Source organism: Lagopus leucura, unplaced genomic scaffold (assembly GCF_019238085.1).
Source record: "Lagopus leucura isolate 7727_CA_CO unplaced genomic scaffold, USGS_WTPT01 Super-Scaffold_100049, whole genome shotgun sequence".
NCBI classification, from domain to species: Eukaryota; Metazoa; Chordata; class Aves; order Galliformes; family Phasianidae; genus Lagopus; species Lagopus leucura.
In genome coordinates this window covers 495,226-509,446 of record NW_024962295.1, presented here as the reverse complement: position 1 = coordinate 509,446, position 14,221 = coordinate 495,226, and the positions used below count along the sequence as shown (strand labels likewise).

The 14,221-nt window shown below is 46.5% G+C and overlaps 2 protein-coding genes across 10 annotated transcripts in view; both read left to right on the top strand.

Annotated features, from left to right (window-relative positions):
* The first annotated feature begins 521 nt into the window (after positions 1 to 521).
* POLR2D (RNA polymerase II subunit D) lies at positions 522 to 3,933 on the top strand. The gene is made up of 4 exons (XM_042885364.1): positions 522 to 612; positions 1,495 to 1,675; positions 2,117 to 2,212; positions 3,388 to 3,933. Exons 1-4 carry the CDS (start codon positions 540 to 542, stop codon positions 3,464 to 3,466), a joined length of 429 nt encoding a protein of 142 aa, XP_042741298.1. The 5' UTR covers positions 522 to 539; the 3' UTR covers positions 3,467 to 3,933.
* Positions 3,934 to 4,904: 971 nt separating this feature from the next.
* The window catches only part of WDR33 (WD repeat domain 33), a 61,623-nt gene continuing 52,306 nt past the window's right edge, over positions 4,905 to 14,221 (top strand). For all 9 annotated transcript variants that reach the window (XM_042885290.1, XM_042885292.1, XM_042885293.1 and 6 more), the window contains exon 1: positions 4,905 to 4,962. The gene's annotated coding sequence lies outside the window, so the exon portion shown is untranslated. The remainder of the gene's footprint in view (positions 4,963 to 14,221) is intronic.

Sequence of the window (14,221 nt, the reverse complement as noted above, 5' to 3'; positions counted from 1 at the left end):
CTGGACACAGCAGGGCCTTGATGTCCTTCTTGTAGTGAGGGGCCTAAAAATGAACACAGTATTGAAGGTGTGGCCTCACCAGAGCTGAGTACAGAGGGATGATCACCTCCCTGCTCCTGCTGGCTGCCCTATTTCTAACGCAGGCCAGGATGCTGTCGGCCCTCTTGTCCACTTGGGAGGTGCACCTGCAGCTCCCGCTTACTGCCTGTGTGACTGTGTGAGCACAGCAACTCTTCCTCTGGCTTTGTCTGTGTGAAAGAGCAGCGTGCTTTCCCTCAGCGGTCCCCCTGGAGGGAGCAGATGCTCTCTTGGATCGCGGTTCATCGCTTTGTGCGTTTGTAAGACTTCGGGCCTAAAATCTTCCCTCCCACAACCGGCTGCCCTCCCACTCACATTCCCACACACGCAGCCTTCCCACCCCCCCCACCCCCCCCGTCAGCGCAGCTCCCCCTGGCGGCCGCCGGGACTCAATGCACTGCACTTCCGGGTGCCGGGCCTTCCCCTTCCGGGCGCCGCGTCTTTCCGTTCCGGGTGAGGCAATGGCGGCGGGTGGCAGCGACCCGAGGACTGCAGATGTGGAGGAGGACGCCTCGCAGCTCGTTTTCCCCAAAGGTGCGCGGAGGGAGCGGCAGGGCCCAATTCTAAGCGGCCGGGTACAGCTGCAGGTTCTTGGCGTTGATGTAGCTTGTAGTTTTTGATCTACGTTTTTTTACCACGTTACAATGTCGCCGGCTGCCTGGAGCGTGAGTGAGAACTCAGCACGCAAGCAGAAAACAAAACCGGAGCTTTATAAACAAGTGCTGAAGGGCCGCTGGGTTTCTGATAGTGCCCAGTTCCAGCAGTCTGCTGCTATTTTGTGCGCACGAGGCCTGTCTTAGCATGTCCAGTTTGCTTTAGGAACACGTTGGAGGTCTTCCAATACTGTGGGTGTCACCAGTGGATGGATGCTGCATGGCTAAATATTTTCTTCTTAAAACAAATCATGCATTACTGAAGTTCTGACAAAACTATGCAAAGAAAGCATTGCAAAAATATAGGATCACAGAATCGCAAGGTGGGAAACAACCTGCAAGATCATCCAGTCCAACCGCCCTCCCATTACTTTTGCTCCCGCAAGCACTAACCATATTTCGTAGCTCCTCATCCATACTCCTCTTGAACACTGCCAGGGACGGGCACCACCACCTCCCTGGGCAGCCGCTCCAGTGCCTGTCTACTCTCTGAGAGAAAAATATGTCAGAAAAGCAGAAATTTGGGTCTGCAAATGTAAAAAGCGTGGTCAAGCAGACAAGTGGGCAGGGTGGCTGCTCAGAATGGTGTAATTTTTATCTGTTTTCAGTTTGGAATTCTGCCTAGTCCCTGGTGAAAGGGCAGTGAACCACAACTGTGCTGTTGTTATTTCCCAAAGCTCAGTCACACACACATCACCTATAAGTGGACTTTTTTATCTTTCAATGCTTCTTTCAATGCTGACATTTGCTTGTTCAAACGTAGAATTCGAAACTGCAGAAACCCTGCTGAATTCAGAAGTCCACATGCTTCTGGAGCATCGGAAGCAACAGAACGAGAGCGCGGAAGATGAGCAGGAGCTGTCAGAAGTCTTCATGAAAACTCTGAATTACACAGCGCGCTTCAGCCGCTTCAAAAACCGCGAAACCATCGCCAGTGTTCGTAGGTGGGTGGAAGGTTTAGGAATTTGATGTGTAACACCAGTGTTGTTTTATGGAAGTGAGGCTTAATGATGTTTCCCGATTTGGATGGCTGTAGCTCTGAATCTTGCCTTTCTGGAGAGGCAAGAAGTTTGTTCGTCGTGTTTTGAGGAGCGCTGTGCCCGGTCTCATTTGGGCCTGCTGAGTCTTCCTTGTTTAAAAGACAACATATTTCAGTGAGCAGGAGGGTTTTCTAGGCTATTTGTAGTGTAATTCTGGGGTCTTCCCACAGCTGTGACTTTGTTTTTTACCTAGTCAGTTATGTAATAGACATTTCTTCCTTCAAAAAACTTGAATGCGGTGTCAAGAAGCGGAGTAAAAGAGAGAGTTGGATGTTATCTGTTTGGTTTGTCGTTCCTGTGCTTATCTTGCTTGCAATTTCACCAAGTTATTGTCTTTCCTTACAGCTTGCTGCTCCAAAAAAAGCTCCATAAATTTGAATTAGCGTGTTTGGCCAACTTGTGTCCTGAGACTGCTGAGGAAGCCAAAGCTTTGATTCCTAGGTGAGCATTTCTATGTACCAAAAGGAGTGTTGTGTACTTTCCAGTGATCTAAAGCTAGCTATGGACAGACACCTTCTCCACAATCCAACTCTGTTGATGAGAAAACTTTCCATCTCAGTTTTTCTTTACTTACCCATTGCTCTGACAGTGAAGCAATCTTAAGTATCCCTAATGCACTTCAGATAATATTTACTGGATTAAGAGTGATAGAACTGTAAAGTTGGAAGGGACCTTTGGAGTTGGAAGGGATCTTTAAAGGCCATCTGCTCCAACTCCCCTGCAGTGAACAGGTACATCCACAGCTGGACCAGGTTGTTTGGAGCCTGGCCCAGCCTGGTCTTGAATGTCTCCAGAAGTGGGACTTCCATCACATCTCTGGGCAATGGCTTAAACTGGGGTTCTCAGCCCATCCAGCTGTGTTTGTTGTTGTTGTTGTTTTTTTTTGCTATTCTTGTTGGCATAAACAACAGAGTGTCCCTATGAACCTCTGGGTGGATAAGTACACATGGGCAGAGAGATCTTCCAGTATCATTTCTTGATTTGTTACCTCATGCCCTGAGATAGAGGAGGAATGAGACACCCATCTGAAGTACAGATTTTTCTTTGTATGCTAAGATTTCATAGAATCATAGAATCTTGTAAGTTGTACACACGTTTCTTGAATACCTCCACAAAAAAGCGACCACCCTTCCCCTGGGCAGCCTGTTCCAATACCTAACCACCCTTTCTATGAAGAAATTCTGTCTGACCTAAATCTCCATTGGTGCAACTTGAGGCAGTTTCCTCACATTCTTCACAGCAAGTTTGGACTGGCTCATGAGCATGAGGCCAAGGGGTCTGGTTAAGCCTACACCTGGGTTGCCCTTTTGATTGTTCCCTGATTGCTCAGGGCCATGATTTTGCTCAGGGCCATGATTCAGCAGATGGTTGTTAGAGTTAGGGTAGTATGGTTAGGTCGTGGTTGGACTCAATGATCTTTAAGGTCTTTTCCAACCTGAGTGATTCTATGATTCTATGATTACAGTGACTTGAAATCATTCTGCAGAAAGTTCTGGGAAGGATGGAGTTCTGTCACTTACAGGAGGCTCTGCATGGGTGTCTGAAACGAATTCAGAAGGGAGCAGGGAGACTGTTTCTAAATGCTTTAATGCACCCTCATTGTTCTTACCTTGCAGCCTGGAGGGCCGATTTGAAGATGAGGAATTACAGCAAATTCTTGACGACATTCAGACCAAACGCAGCTTCCAGTACTAAAGGTGACCCTCAACCCCTCCAAATGAGTGGAAAAATCTGAGAACTTTGTTTCTCTGCCCTCTGTACCAATCCAGCTCCTGGGCTGAGCAGTGGATAAAGGGAGCTCCAGCACTGTCATACACTCCAGCATACTGGAGTTTTGCAGTCCTCTTGGGTGTGATAAAGGACGCCTGCATTGTGAGGGCACAAGAACTTGAAAAAGCTTTTCTTGGTGGCTCAAATATAGGTTTCTTCCAGATTCTTCTCCCCGATTTGGGAATTCCATACACGTTTCTGCTTTTTAGCAGAAATGTTGACCTGTTTGTTTTTTTGTTTGTTTTCAAAAAGAATGGGGACACTTACTCTTGACTCCTGGGCAGAATCAAGTCCCGCTGTCTTTCAAATGGTTTCGTCAGCATGGTGGACTTTCACAAGCTCAATTATTTTGTATTATTGCTTAACATAAATTAAAATATATTTCTAATTAAGGTCCTGTGTTTTGTAAACATTACGTGCATATTCTGATTTACAAAGACCTTCTCAATAAACTGATTGGCCTGGAAGAAAGAAAACACAGGAAGAAGAGCTGGGACAAACACCAGCACAGGTGCCAGGTGACTGTTCTGCTGATGTGTGGAGTTCCTGCAGTATGCAGTGTACACTGTGGAATTCCATTGATGCAAAAGGGAAAGAAATAGGATTACTCTGTTATTTCAGTTCTTACTGAGCCAGCAAACCAGATTAACCACCACAACTCTTGCTGGATCCAGATAATTATAACTAAGGTAGCACAAAGCCAGGCAGCGGAGTGAGCTTTCCTTTGGCAGATCCCAGCAGCCCCTTTTGGCACTGGAAACGCTCCCCGGGTGCTGCTCCTGCTGTAACTCAGAATACCCCGCAGCGTATTTCTGGCATTTCAAGGCATTTTCATCTCTGAAACACGAGTTCTCGTGCTTTCATGAGAACTTCTGTTGCTCAGAAGGAGAAACCCCACGCCACCAACGCTTTGGAGCAAAAGGGAGCGGGGGAACCGATATTCCACGCTAAGGCTCCGCGGGACGCAGCGCCTTGCCGCTCAGCTCGGCTCCTTCAGAGGGGCGCCGGGGAAGAGATGCGGGCAGCCCTCGCGCATGCGCTTCCAGCCGCGCGGGTCGGCAGTGAGGGTTGCCCGACTTCCGGCCGCGCATGCGCAGATAGCTTCGCGCGTCTAGGTGTGCGGGTCGGCCGTGAGGGCCGCTCGACTTCTGGCCCCGCATGCGCAGGCTGCAGAGCGGCGGGAGGCTCGCGGAAGCGGCGCGCGCATTCCTCCTTGCGCCTGCGCAGTGCCTGCGGCCTGCCCTCCGCCGAGCGTCTCGACGTGGGGCGCGTGCGCCGCCCCTGGCGCTGGCGGGGGCAGGAAGATGGCGGCCGGCCGCGGCGGGGGATCGTGAGGCGGCGACGGCTGCTTCCGGGGCCGGGGGGACGAGGCGAGACGAGCGGCGGGGCGCGAGGGCGCGGTGCGAGACGCCGGCTGGACGGTGAGCACGGCCGGGCGTGGGGCGGGGCGGGCGAGGGGAGCGCGGTTCCCTCCGCCATTTTTAGGCCGCGGCCCAGGAGCGGGGCGGGAGGCCGAGCGGGAGGGAACGGCGGGACCCGGCCTCGTCTGCCTGTGGGGTTCGGGCTTCGCCGGGCGGCGGGCAGCGCTCCGCTGCTGTGTGCGGCTGCTCGGGGCCAGCCTGGAGCGCGCGTCCGGCTCCGATCGGAATCGAGCTGTTCCTCTTTGGGCCTGCGGGGTGCCGGGCGGGCACCACTAGGAGGTGGGGCTCTGCGGGGCAGTGCGGGGCAATGCGGGGCTCTGCGGGCCGGCACGGCCACGTGCAGCAGGCGCCTACTTGCCCTGGGAGGTGGGTGCGATAGTGGTGATTTCTCAGTAAAAATTAGTAGCGATGATCTCTTAAAGTGCCTTTTTTTTTTTTTTTTTTTTTTTCGCTGGAGGCAACTCACTAAACTTGGTGAAAGTGGGCATTGTTTCTCCCTTGCTGACTCTTAGCTGTTTCTTTATGATTAGATAACTGTATACCTTGAAATACAGTATTTTGCAGCAGTGATAACTCATGTGAGCGTTTCTGTCTTACAAAAGCTGCCATAGGTAAGTAGTTCTGTACCCCTGGCTCTGTGCCTCGTTATGTCTTTAGTTGCAGTTTGTGAGTAGTGGGTGGGAATGTGTTTGTGAGCTTCAGTTCTTCATCCTTCTTGCAGCAGATTTCTATCCTTTTGTACCTGCCTTAACTCAAAACTGTTATTCCTTTGAAAAAGGCAGTTCCACATGCCTATTTACCAGAGAGTTTACAGTATGCAGTCAGGTGTGTGTCAGAGTACTTGGGGTTTCTTCCTCCTCAATTTGTCTGCAGAATTGAATTCTGAACATTTTGTTAAAGTAGATCATCTTTAATGTATCAGTGCATAGTAATAAAATCTCTATTTACACTCAACTTCTTGGCATCTCGTTCAGTTGTGCTGTTATATTTCTAATGGGTAGCTGTGAAATTCTGGTGGAAAAACACTTTATTTAAACAGCTTCAGCATGGTAAGACCAATTTGGCATGTCTTTGATTTGCTGTTGGCATTTTTGGAGTTCTCTGCCCAGCTGCTCTAGAACTTGGAAGTTGAGCTTGACTTGACCTGCCTCCATGGGACCATTTCAGAAGCTGATGGAATTACCATATCGAGTCAGTTTTGATAAATAAGTACTGAAAAATAGGGGATGTGTGAAAAATGTTTGAGCTACAGAGAATTGATTGATGTTATCTAGTTTGTATTTACCATAGGATCACGAGATGGCTTGGGTTGGAAGGGAACTGAAAGCCCAGCCAGTCCCAGCCTCTGCCGTGGTCAGAGACTCCTTTCCATGGCTCAGGCTGCCTGGCCCAGAGCACCTCCAGGGATGGGGCAGCCACGCTTCTGTGGGCAGCAGTGCCAGTATCTAAATGTCCTCTAATCTAATGAATGAGTCCAGAGGAGAACCTCAAAGATGATCAGAGGACTGGAACAGCTCTCCTATAAGGAAAGGTTCCTATGAGGGAACTGGACTTGTTGAGCTTGGAGAAGAGAAGGCTGTGGGGAGACCTCATTGTGGCCTTCCAGTGCTTGAAGGGGGCATATAAGCAGGAGGGGGAATGGCTGTTTGTGAGGGTGGGCAGTGGTAGGACAAGGGGAATGGTTTTAAACTGAGACAGGGGAGGTTTAGGTTGGGTATTAAGAGAAAGCCTGTGCTGAGCACGAGAAGTAATAATGTGGGCATTGTAATTGAGCTTGAGACAGAGGTAGTTTGCTGTACCAGAAAGAAGCCTTGGTTAGGGCAGGGAGTGAGAGAGCTTCTGGCTTGTTCCCATCCCTCACAGATGCTTCACTCTTCTGAGTGACTTAAAAAATATACTGGAGAAGACTTTTAGTTGTGTAGGGAGGTGGAAAAGTGCAGTTTAACTTCTTAGCAAGGTAGTTCAGTGTGAAATATTTCACTTCTTGTGGCTGCCAGCTGCAGGATTGTTATCTAGGGAATTTCTGCAGTTTGTTGAAAGTGGGGAAAAAAAAAATTCCAACCTTGCCCAGATGCTGCTGTAGCTGATACTTTAGGAAACTGATATCTGAATGTTCTGAAAACAAGGTGAAAACTTCAGCTGTACTGCATCAGTGAGTTTTATATTCTTGATTTGTTGTGTTTTCCTCCATTATATCATTTTGTTATTTGAAAATGTAATGCAGAGTGGAAGTAACAGAAGCACAGTTTTTGCTGGTGTAGTTAATGAAAAAAAAATCATTCACAACTGAACTTCAGGTAAACTGAATGATTTTAGAGCTTGATAGTGGGGTGAGGAAATGGGGAAGCCTTCAAAACAATTAAAGCTGTGATACGATTTGAGGTTTCCTCCCTTACAGAGAATCTCTGAAAGTAAGAGCAGAAGAGTAGACACAGCTGCTTGCTGAACACTTGTGGGTTGTATTTTATTGTCTGTTTTGTTTCATTTTTGAGAATTCGTGACCCCAGGACCACGTAAAACTTAAAGCTGTTTGTTCTTAGAATCGCGGAGTCGTAGAATGCCCTGGGTTGCACAGGAGCACAGTGCTCATCCAGTTCCAACCCCCTGCTGTGTGCAGGTCACCAACCAGCAGCCCAGGCTGCCCAGAGCCACATCCAGCCTGGCCTTGAATGCCTGCAGGGATGGGGCATCCACAGCCTCCTTGGGCAGCCTGTTCCTTGCTTCCTAGTGCTTAAAAACAAGTTGGTGTGTGATGGAATTTCATTTCTGGTTCAACCTGCTCCCACTGCCTGCCTGGGTGAGCCAGGTGTTCTCTTGTGAAACTCAAAATGTGACATGAAGTGTGTATTTACACCATTACTTTTGATAGCAATCTTGGTGTAGACAATGCATCACTGCGGTATGAAGTGCTGGTTAAAATTGTTTCTCAATTTGTGGTAGGGTAGTAAAAATTAGAGTTTATAGTGGGAAAAGGCAAGGCCTCAGTGTGTTATGGCAGGGGGAAGCTTGCACTTGTGTGAAGGATGTGATCAGAGAACAGCCATGAGTTCCATCTCTTCATTGTTTTGCATTGCATTTTTTTTTTTAAGTGTTTACTTCAGGTTTCTTTCTGTTGTCTGAAGGAGATTCGTTTTAATGAAAACGTAAATCCAATTCTCAACAACTCAACACAGAATTTAAAAGTAAGCACCAAGCCCAAACAGTCATGCTTTCAAATACTTGAAGCCCAAGTGTGGATGTATGAGTTTAAACCTACTGAGCTTCATCCTATGATTTTTTTGTATGCTTTCCTTGCAGCTTGCGCTAGAGCGATCACAGCTGTGAATGCTCTGAATTATTTTACACATGGAAACAAGCTACTGGTAGTGGTTGTTCTTTTCTGATAGTGCTACTCTGCACCAAAGAATAAAAAGAAATAGGATTCTGTGTAGTGAGAATGGCCAGAGCAGATCCTTCTGTACCAAGCTACAGACCTGGTTTTTGCTAAAAAATCAACTAAAAATCTCATGTTCTGTTGATCAGGAAGGGTAAGTGGCCACTTCCATAGTATGGGATAGCCTATTCATGAATTGGGTTGAGTAAGATACAAAGAAATGTGGTCAGGAATTGGGGCTGTCCTGCTCTAGCCCTGTTTTTTTGTATTATTTCTATCAGGATTTCTCTCTTCTGTAGGAAGAAAGGCTTACTGCACAACATCAGACCTTACTGTCAAATAACCCTGGTAAAACTTGCTGCACTCAAGTGCTTCAGGAAGTTACGTGGGAGTGTTCACACGCGTGAATAGAATAGAGAAAGTGTGAGCAATGTTTTTGTATTCCTCAATCATAAATGAAATAATCTCTTCCTCCTTGTGTGTTTGCATGCTGTGACAAATGACCTATCAAACATCTGCAACTTCATTTTTTTCATTTAAACGTGGTGTTTTTTTTTCCATCCCACTCCTGAATTGAAACGCTTCTAATTAGTGAGCTCATTTTGATACGAAGAGCAGTGTTTGTTGTGACCTCATTGCTGTTATTTTATTAATTTCTGCTATAATGAAATGCGCTGTTTACCAAGGAAAAAAAAAAGAAAAATCAACTGTTGGATGTTTGTAATCTGTGGAGTTACGAATTTGGTGTAACCTACAACTTTATTTAATTTTAAAATTAAAAGCCAATCAAAGAGGGTGTTCTCATGCCTCTGTTCTCTTGGTTCTGGAGTCCTTGCCCTCTCCAAGCAATGGCATAGGGAAAGCCTTTCTCTGAGCAAAACAAAGGCCTTTTTGGTGACTTCTAATAATCTGTCAGTTCTGTTCTGCTCTGCTTCTCACAAACGTTGGTTTTGGAAGGGCTGAGGTGGTGGGGAAGGAAGTGGTGGTGCCAGTCAGCCGCCTCTGCAACAGCCGCAGCGCTGCGCTCCGCGACCGCTGTGTGCCTTGAGAATTCTTGTCTCAGTTTGTGCAGCAGCAAAAGTCACTCTTAGGAAAGAGCATCCCGAAATGCTTGAGATCGTGGATGTCGAGTGCCAATTTTAGTTTAAGGTAGTTGGTCATAAAACATGGATTTTGAGCTGCCTGTAGTTGCTCCCCTGCAGCTTTACCTGGAAGCAGCTGCCTGAGGCGAGCAGCAGGGCAGAGTGGTTTCGCAGCTAACAGCAGTGATGTGTTGAAACTGAGGGGTTCTTTTACTGAGGCTGCTCTGTGTGCTTCCACATGGCCACACAGGTGCTTGAATTAATCCCCATTTCTTTGGTTTGAATAGTTGAGGTTTCTTTTAAATCGTTTCCTCTATTCAAAAAGAAACATGATATGAAAGCAAATATGAATGTGTTGCTTCTTAAAGGGAGGCCAGAAACTGGATCGCAAGCCGTGCTGTAGTATGTTATGTGTTTGGTGTAATTTTGGCATTCATTATGAGGCTTTGGCATCTCAGCGATTTGAATTCTGCTGTGTGTGAGTGTTCATCCACAACTTTGAATCTGGCAGGAGCTGTGATGTGAAATGCTGCAGCTCCAGCTGATGCAAGGGCTGCACTGGGAGCCCCCAGGTGTGTGCTGTCCTGCCTCTGCCCTGCCATCCTCCTGCTGGATGTGGGCAGCCATATAGCAGCTGCTGTAGCCTGGCAGCGTGCTCCCCCCTGCTTCTGCTCCATTCTCTGCCTGGAACTCCTTAGTAAGTTAGCTGCGATGCTGCTCTGCAGTTTGACCAATATTAGCAACAAAGATCTCCTGATACATTCGTTCTGAGCGAGTGGCCAGCCTGGTCCAGCTGTGTTTGTACTGCTGTAACAGAAGGGTGACACAGGACATCGATGGTTGTGGGCAAGGCTGGACTTCAGTTGGTGTCAGCAGTTTTAGGTTGGGGTCATGTTGTGACAACTTCATCTCAGCAGTCCTTGAGCATCTTCCCACTGTGCTGAGTCTCACAGAGTTGTGTTTAAATGGTGTGATCAGGTCACATGTTCCATCGTTGTCCCCCTTCCCTCAGCCCAAACCTGCTGACTTTGCAAAGGCCTTTCTTTCTGTTGGGGCATCTTTGTAAGCAAACCTGCACTTCTTTGCAGAGACTTCTTTAACACAAGGAAGATCATAGATGGACCAAATCCGCAAGTAGGACTGCAGCCTGTTTAGGTGTTAATATAGAATACTTACTTTAAAATGTTTGTGTAGTTCCTAAATTATAGAGCTGGGAGTTAAACCCATGCTTGAGTCAGTCATCACACCCTGTTTTGCAATTTCTTTCTACTGGTGGATGTAAATGTTTTTCTCTCAGCAGATCTAGGGCTAATAAATAAGCCCAATCTTTTTCTAAGAATACCTTCTGTGGAGCCTTGAATGCTGTCACTGCCAAGCATTCTGTACAGCAGGTTGAAAATATTGGCCTTAGCAGCTGGCTGGAGTGCTGCTTTCGCTGATGCTCTGAAGGCAGGTGACAGGAGGGAGAGAAAGGCCAAGGGATTTCAGGCCTTGGGAGGTGGTGCTTTTAGAACTGCACCTCTGCTGGGCTGTCCCTGTCACAGGGAGCCTGGCTGTTCTGTAACAGGGGAGGTCTTACACTGCAACCCTTGCACTTTAGGAATCTGTTGAGAGCTGCTGTGTGTGGATTTGAATTTTCTTACTGAGAAATGTGTTGGTAGAGAACAAGTGCATGTGCTTTTCTTGAGTGCTACGAAATAGTAACATGCAAAGGCTACTTACTAGAGAAGTTGAAATGTGGTTGTGGAGCAGTGTACATCAATTAGATACAGTCTGCAATCATTTGTCTGTATTCACAATGAAAGGCCACAGAATTTATTCCTGGAGGAGATGGCTGTGTAATTTCGGTTTAAAAAGCAAGCATATTTCTAATTCATGTTTGTTAACGCTGTTCTGACTTCTGAACTTGGTGTTGAGTAAAAATGAAGCAATGCTCTTCTGTTAGTGATTATCACGTAACCTCGTGAACCGGGCCTGGCTCGTCTGGTGCTGAGCTAGCAACACAAAGGGCCTCAGGAAAGTAAGAAATCGATCGCTGTGCAGAGCTGACTTTTCCAGTGCAGCCCGAATCTTAAATTCATCTTTGAAGATTGTGCTCTCGTTTTCTTCCTTTGACAAACAGTGAGCATGGAAAATGAGTGACCTAAGAGATGTGGATTCTTTATTCTGTGTGAAAGTCATACCATCTCAACAATATGGTTTGAGAGAGAACTTTTTCAGAAAGTGGAATGTCTTAAAAATCTGGGATTAGTTATGTAGGGGATCAGCTGTGCAAGCATGTGGCATGCAGTTCTTCCATCAGTACGGAAAGTGTTCCAGTATTTAATGTCCATTTGTACAGGGGGGTCTCTACTCCGGCTGTGTTTTGAAGCACATTTCAAACAAAACTTTCAGAACTGCTCAAGAAATACGACGCAGACTTTCAAACATGGAATATATAAATTGTAAAATAATTGTCAATTTTGTTGCTACTTCAGGGTTGTTCCTCAGAAGGCAACTTTCAGCACAGGTAGCAGCAAGCAGTGCAAGTGCTTACCTCTTGGTTTTCTACAGCAAACTGATGCAAAAGCTGAATTTCCATGTATGCTTGACTTAATCTTTGCCGAAGCAGATATCATAAAATCTTAGAATGGGTTGAAAAGGACCACAATGCTCATCTGCTTTCAACCCCCTGCAGCGTTGCCAGCCACCAGACCAGGCTGCCCAGAGCCACATCCAGCCTGGCCTTGAATGCCTGCAGGGATGGCTGCCTCACAAAAGCCGAGTAGAGGGGGACAGTCACCTCTCTGTCCCTGCTGGCCACCCCTTTTTTTGTGTAATAATTCAGAAGTCTTCTCTTTCACTGTTTCTGTAATTATTTTGTGTGTTTGATTGCTGGGGTTTTCTGAAAGTGTGTGTTTTATATTGTTGGCTTTTTGTTCATTTTTTTTTTCAAGTGCTGTGACCCAGCAGTAAGTCAGCAGTCCTGCAGGGAAGCATGGGGTTGGAATTGCCAAAGCAGGGCCCTTAAGAGGTTTTTTTTTTAGCAGCACTGTGTGATTTGGTTGTTTGAGCTGTTCTCTGCAGTTGTGGTGTGTCCCTTCAATGGGTGTGTTGGAAAAATACCTCCTCTGGTACTGTTACAGCGATAGCATGAGGCAAATTGTCACAGGGCATTTATTCTGGAGTGTGGCTGCAGCAGTGCCCAGCATCTCGTCCCACCCTGACTTCATGCTCTGTGTGTAGCCTGGGTGTGCTGGGCTGCAGCTCTGGCTCACAAAGCTGCCCTGCACAGAGCCTCTGCTCCTGCCTGTGACTTGGCTAGGCTGCAGATGGGTGTTTCAACATTCAAGCACATTCCCCAGCCACAATTAAATAAGTCTTTTTAAGCCTTCTTACAGTTCTTCACGTGATCTCAGATGATAGCGCTGCTCTACTTCCTCCTGCTGCTCCTTCTGGACTTCAGTTTCTTACTCCTAGAAATGTAATAGCTTTTCTTCTCTGTTTATTTAAAAAGAAACTGGTGTGGCGAGCAGTGCTACTTTGTCAGCATTAACACTAAGAGTTGGTTCCTTAGGTTTTGTAGTAGGTTTTTGCAACGCTTTTTCTTTGCATTCAACATTGGTTTTCACATAAAAGCTGTAAGAGTTACAGAGAAGTGTGCCAAGTGCTCCCTGGAGAGGCTGTGAAAGGCCAATCCTCCCAGCAAGTTACAGTTTACTCATTTCCAAGTCTTAGTGAAAAGGCTTTGATGTTTTCAACATTGTGAAGGACTCGGATACTCAACTTTAATGCATTAAATGTGCACATTTCTGTTTCCTATTGCAAACAGTATCAAGCTGGTATTAGATTGCATAGACTTCATCAAAATCTGGGCAGATAGTTTCTGAATCAGATCCCAGTTGCTGTGTGTCCCTGGTTCTGTTTCACCCTGTAAACTGAAGGCCTTCTGGTCCTTCTTCCTTCCACTGATCATAAAGTTCTCCAGGGTGATAGGATTTCTATGACTTTATTTCCCATTCTCTGCTGTTTGTTTGTCTTTTAAATCAAGGATTTGAGTCTGTTATTAAGTTGTCTCCTGCCAGGAGCAGAGTATGAACAAATGGAAGCGAAATGGCAGATTCTTCCCTCTGTTGCACACACTGTAATTTCTCTCAAGAATCCAGCTTCCAGTCCAGTCTTCTGGGAGATGAGAAGGAAAGATAATAACCTGGTGGTTCTGTGATTTAAAAGTCAGATTTTGTTTCCTGACAAGTTGGTAGCTTCAAATTGTGGCCATAGATGTTCAGCATGAGAAAAAACTGGGTGGTGCTTTGGTCCGTTGTGGTGCTGTTGTACTGGTGACTCACAGTAGGAAAGTCTGGGTTGTAAGATAAGTGCAGCTTTTGTCAGATGCCAAGCAGGAGTCAGGACAAAGGAATTAATTGGTAGTTCAGAGAGGAAAAATATTGTCTTACTTTTAAATAGTGATTAAAATACTGGAAGTACACAGAACTGTCAGAATAGCAGCACGGAAATACAGCAGCACAGCAGATCTCGTGCATCTTGTAGCTGAGCTGTGGCAGCATGGCAAACATCGAAGGTGCTCAGAGCTTGCATTGCGAGAATCCCTTCTGTGGGGTGCAGGGAGGCAGTTGTTGTGGGACTCCTTACTTGTCAAAACAGTTTTCTGTGGTCGAGGTGGTGAAGCAAGATGTGTCCCTGAGTCCTGTGAACTGAAGCATTTTGGTTTTTAAAGATGTATTCAAACACTGCTCTATGTGTATCTGTTTTGAAATGAATCTAAGGGTTTAGTTTGAGCATAAAATGAGCTGTGCTCAATATA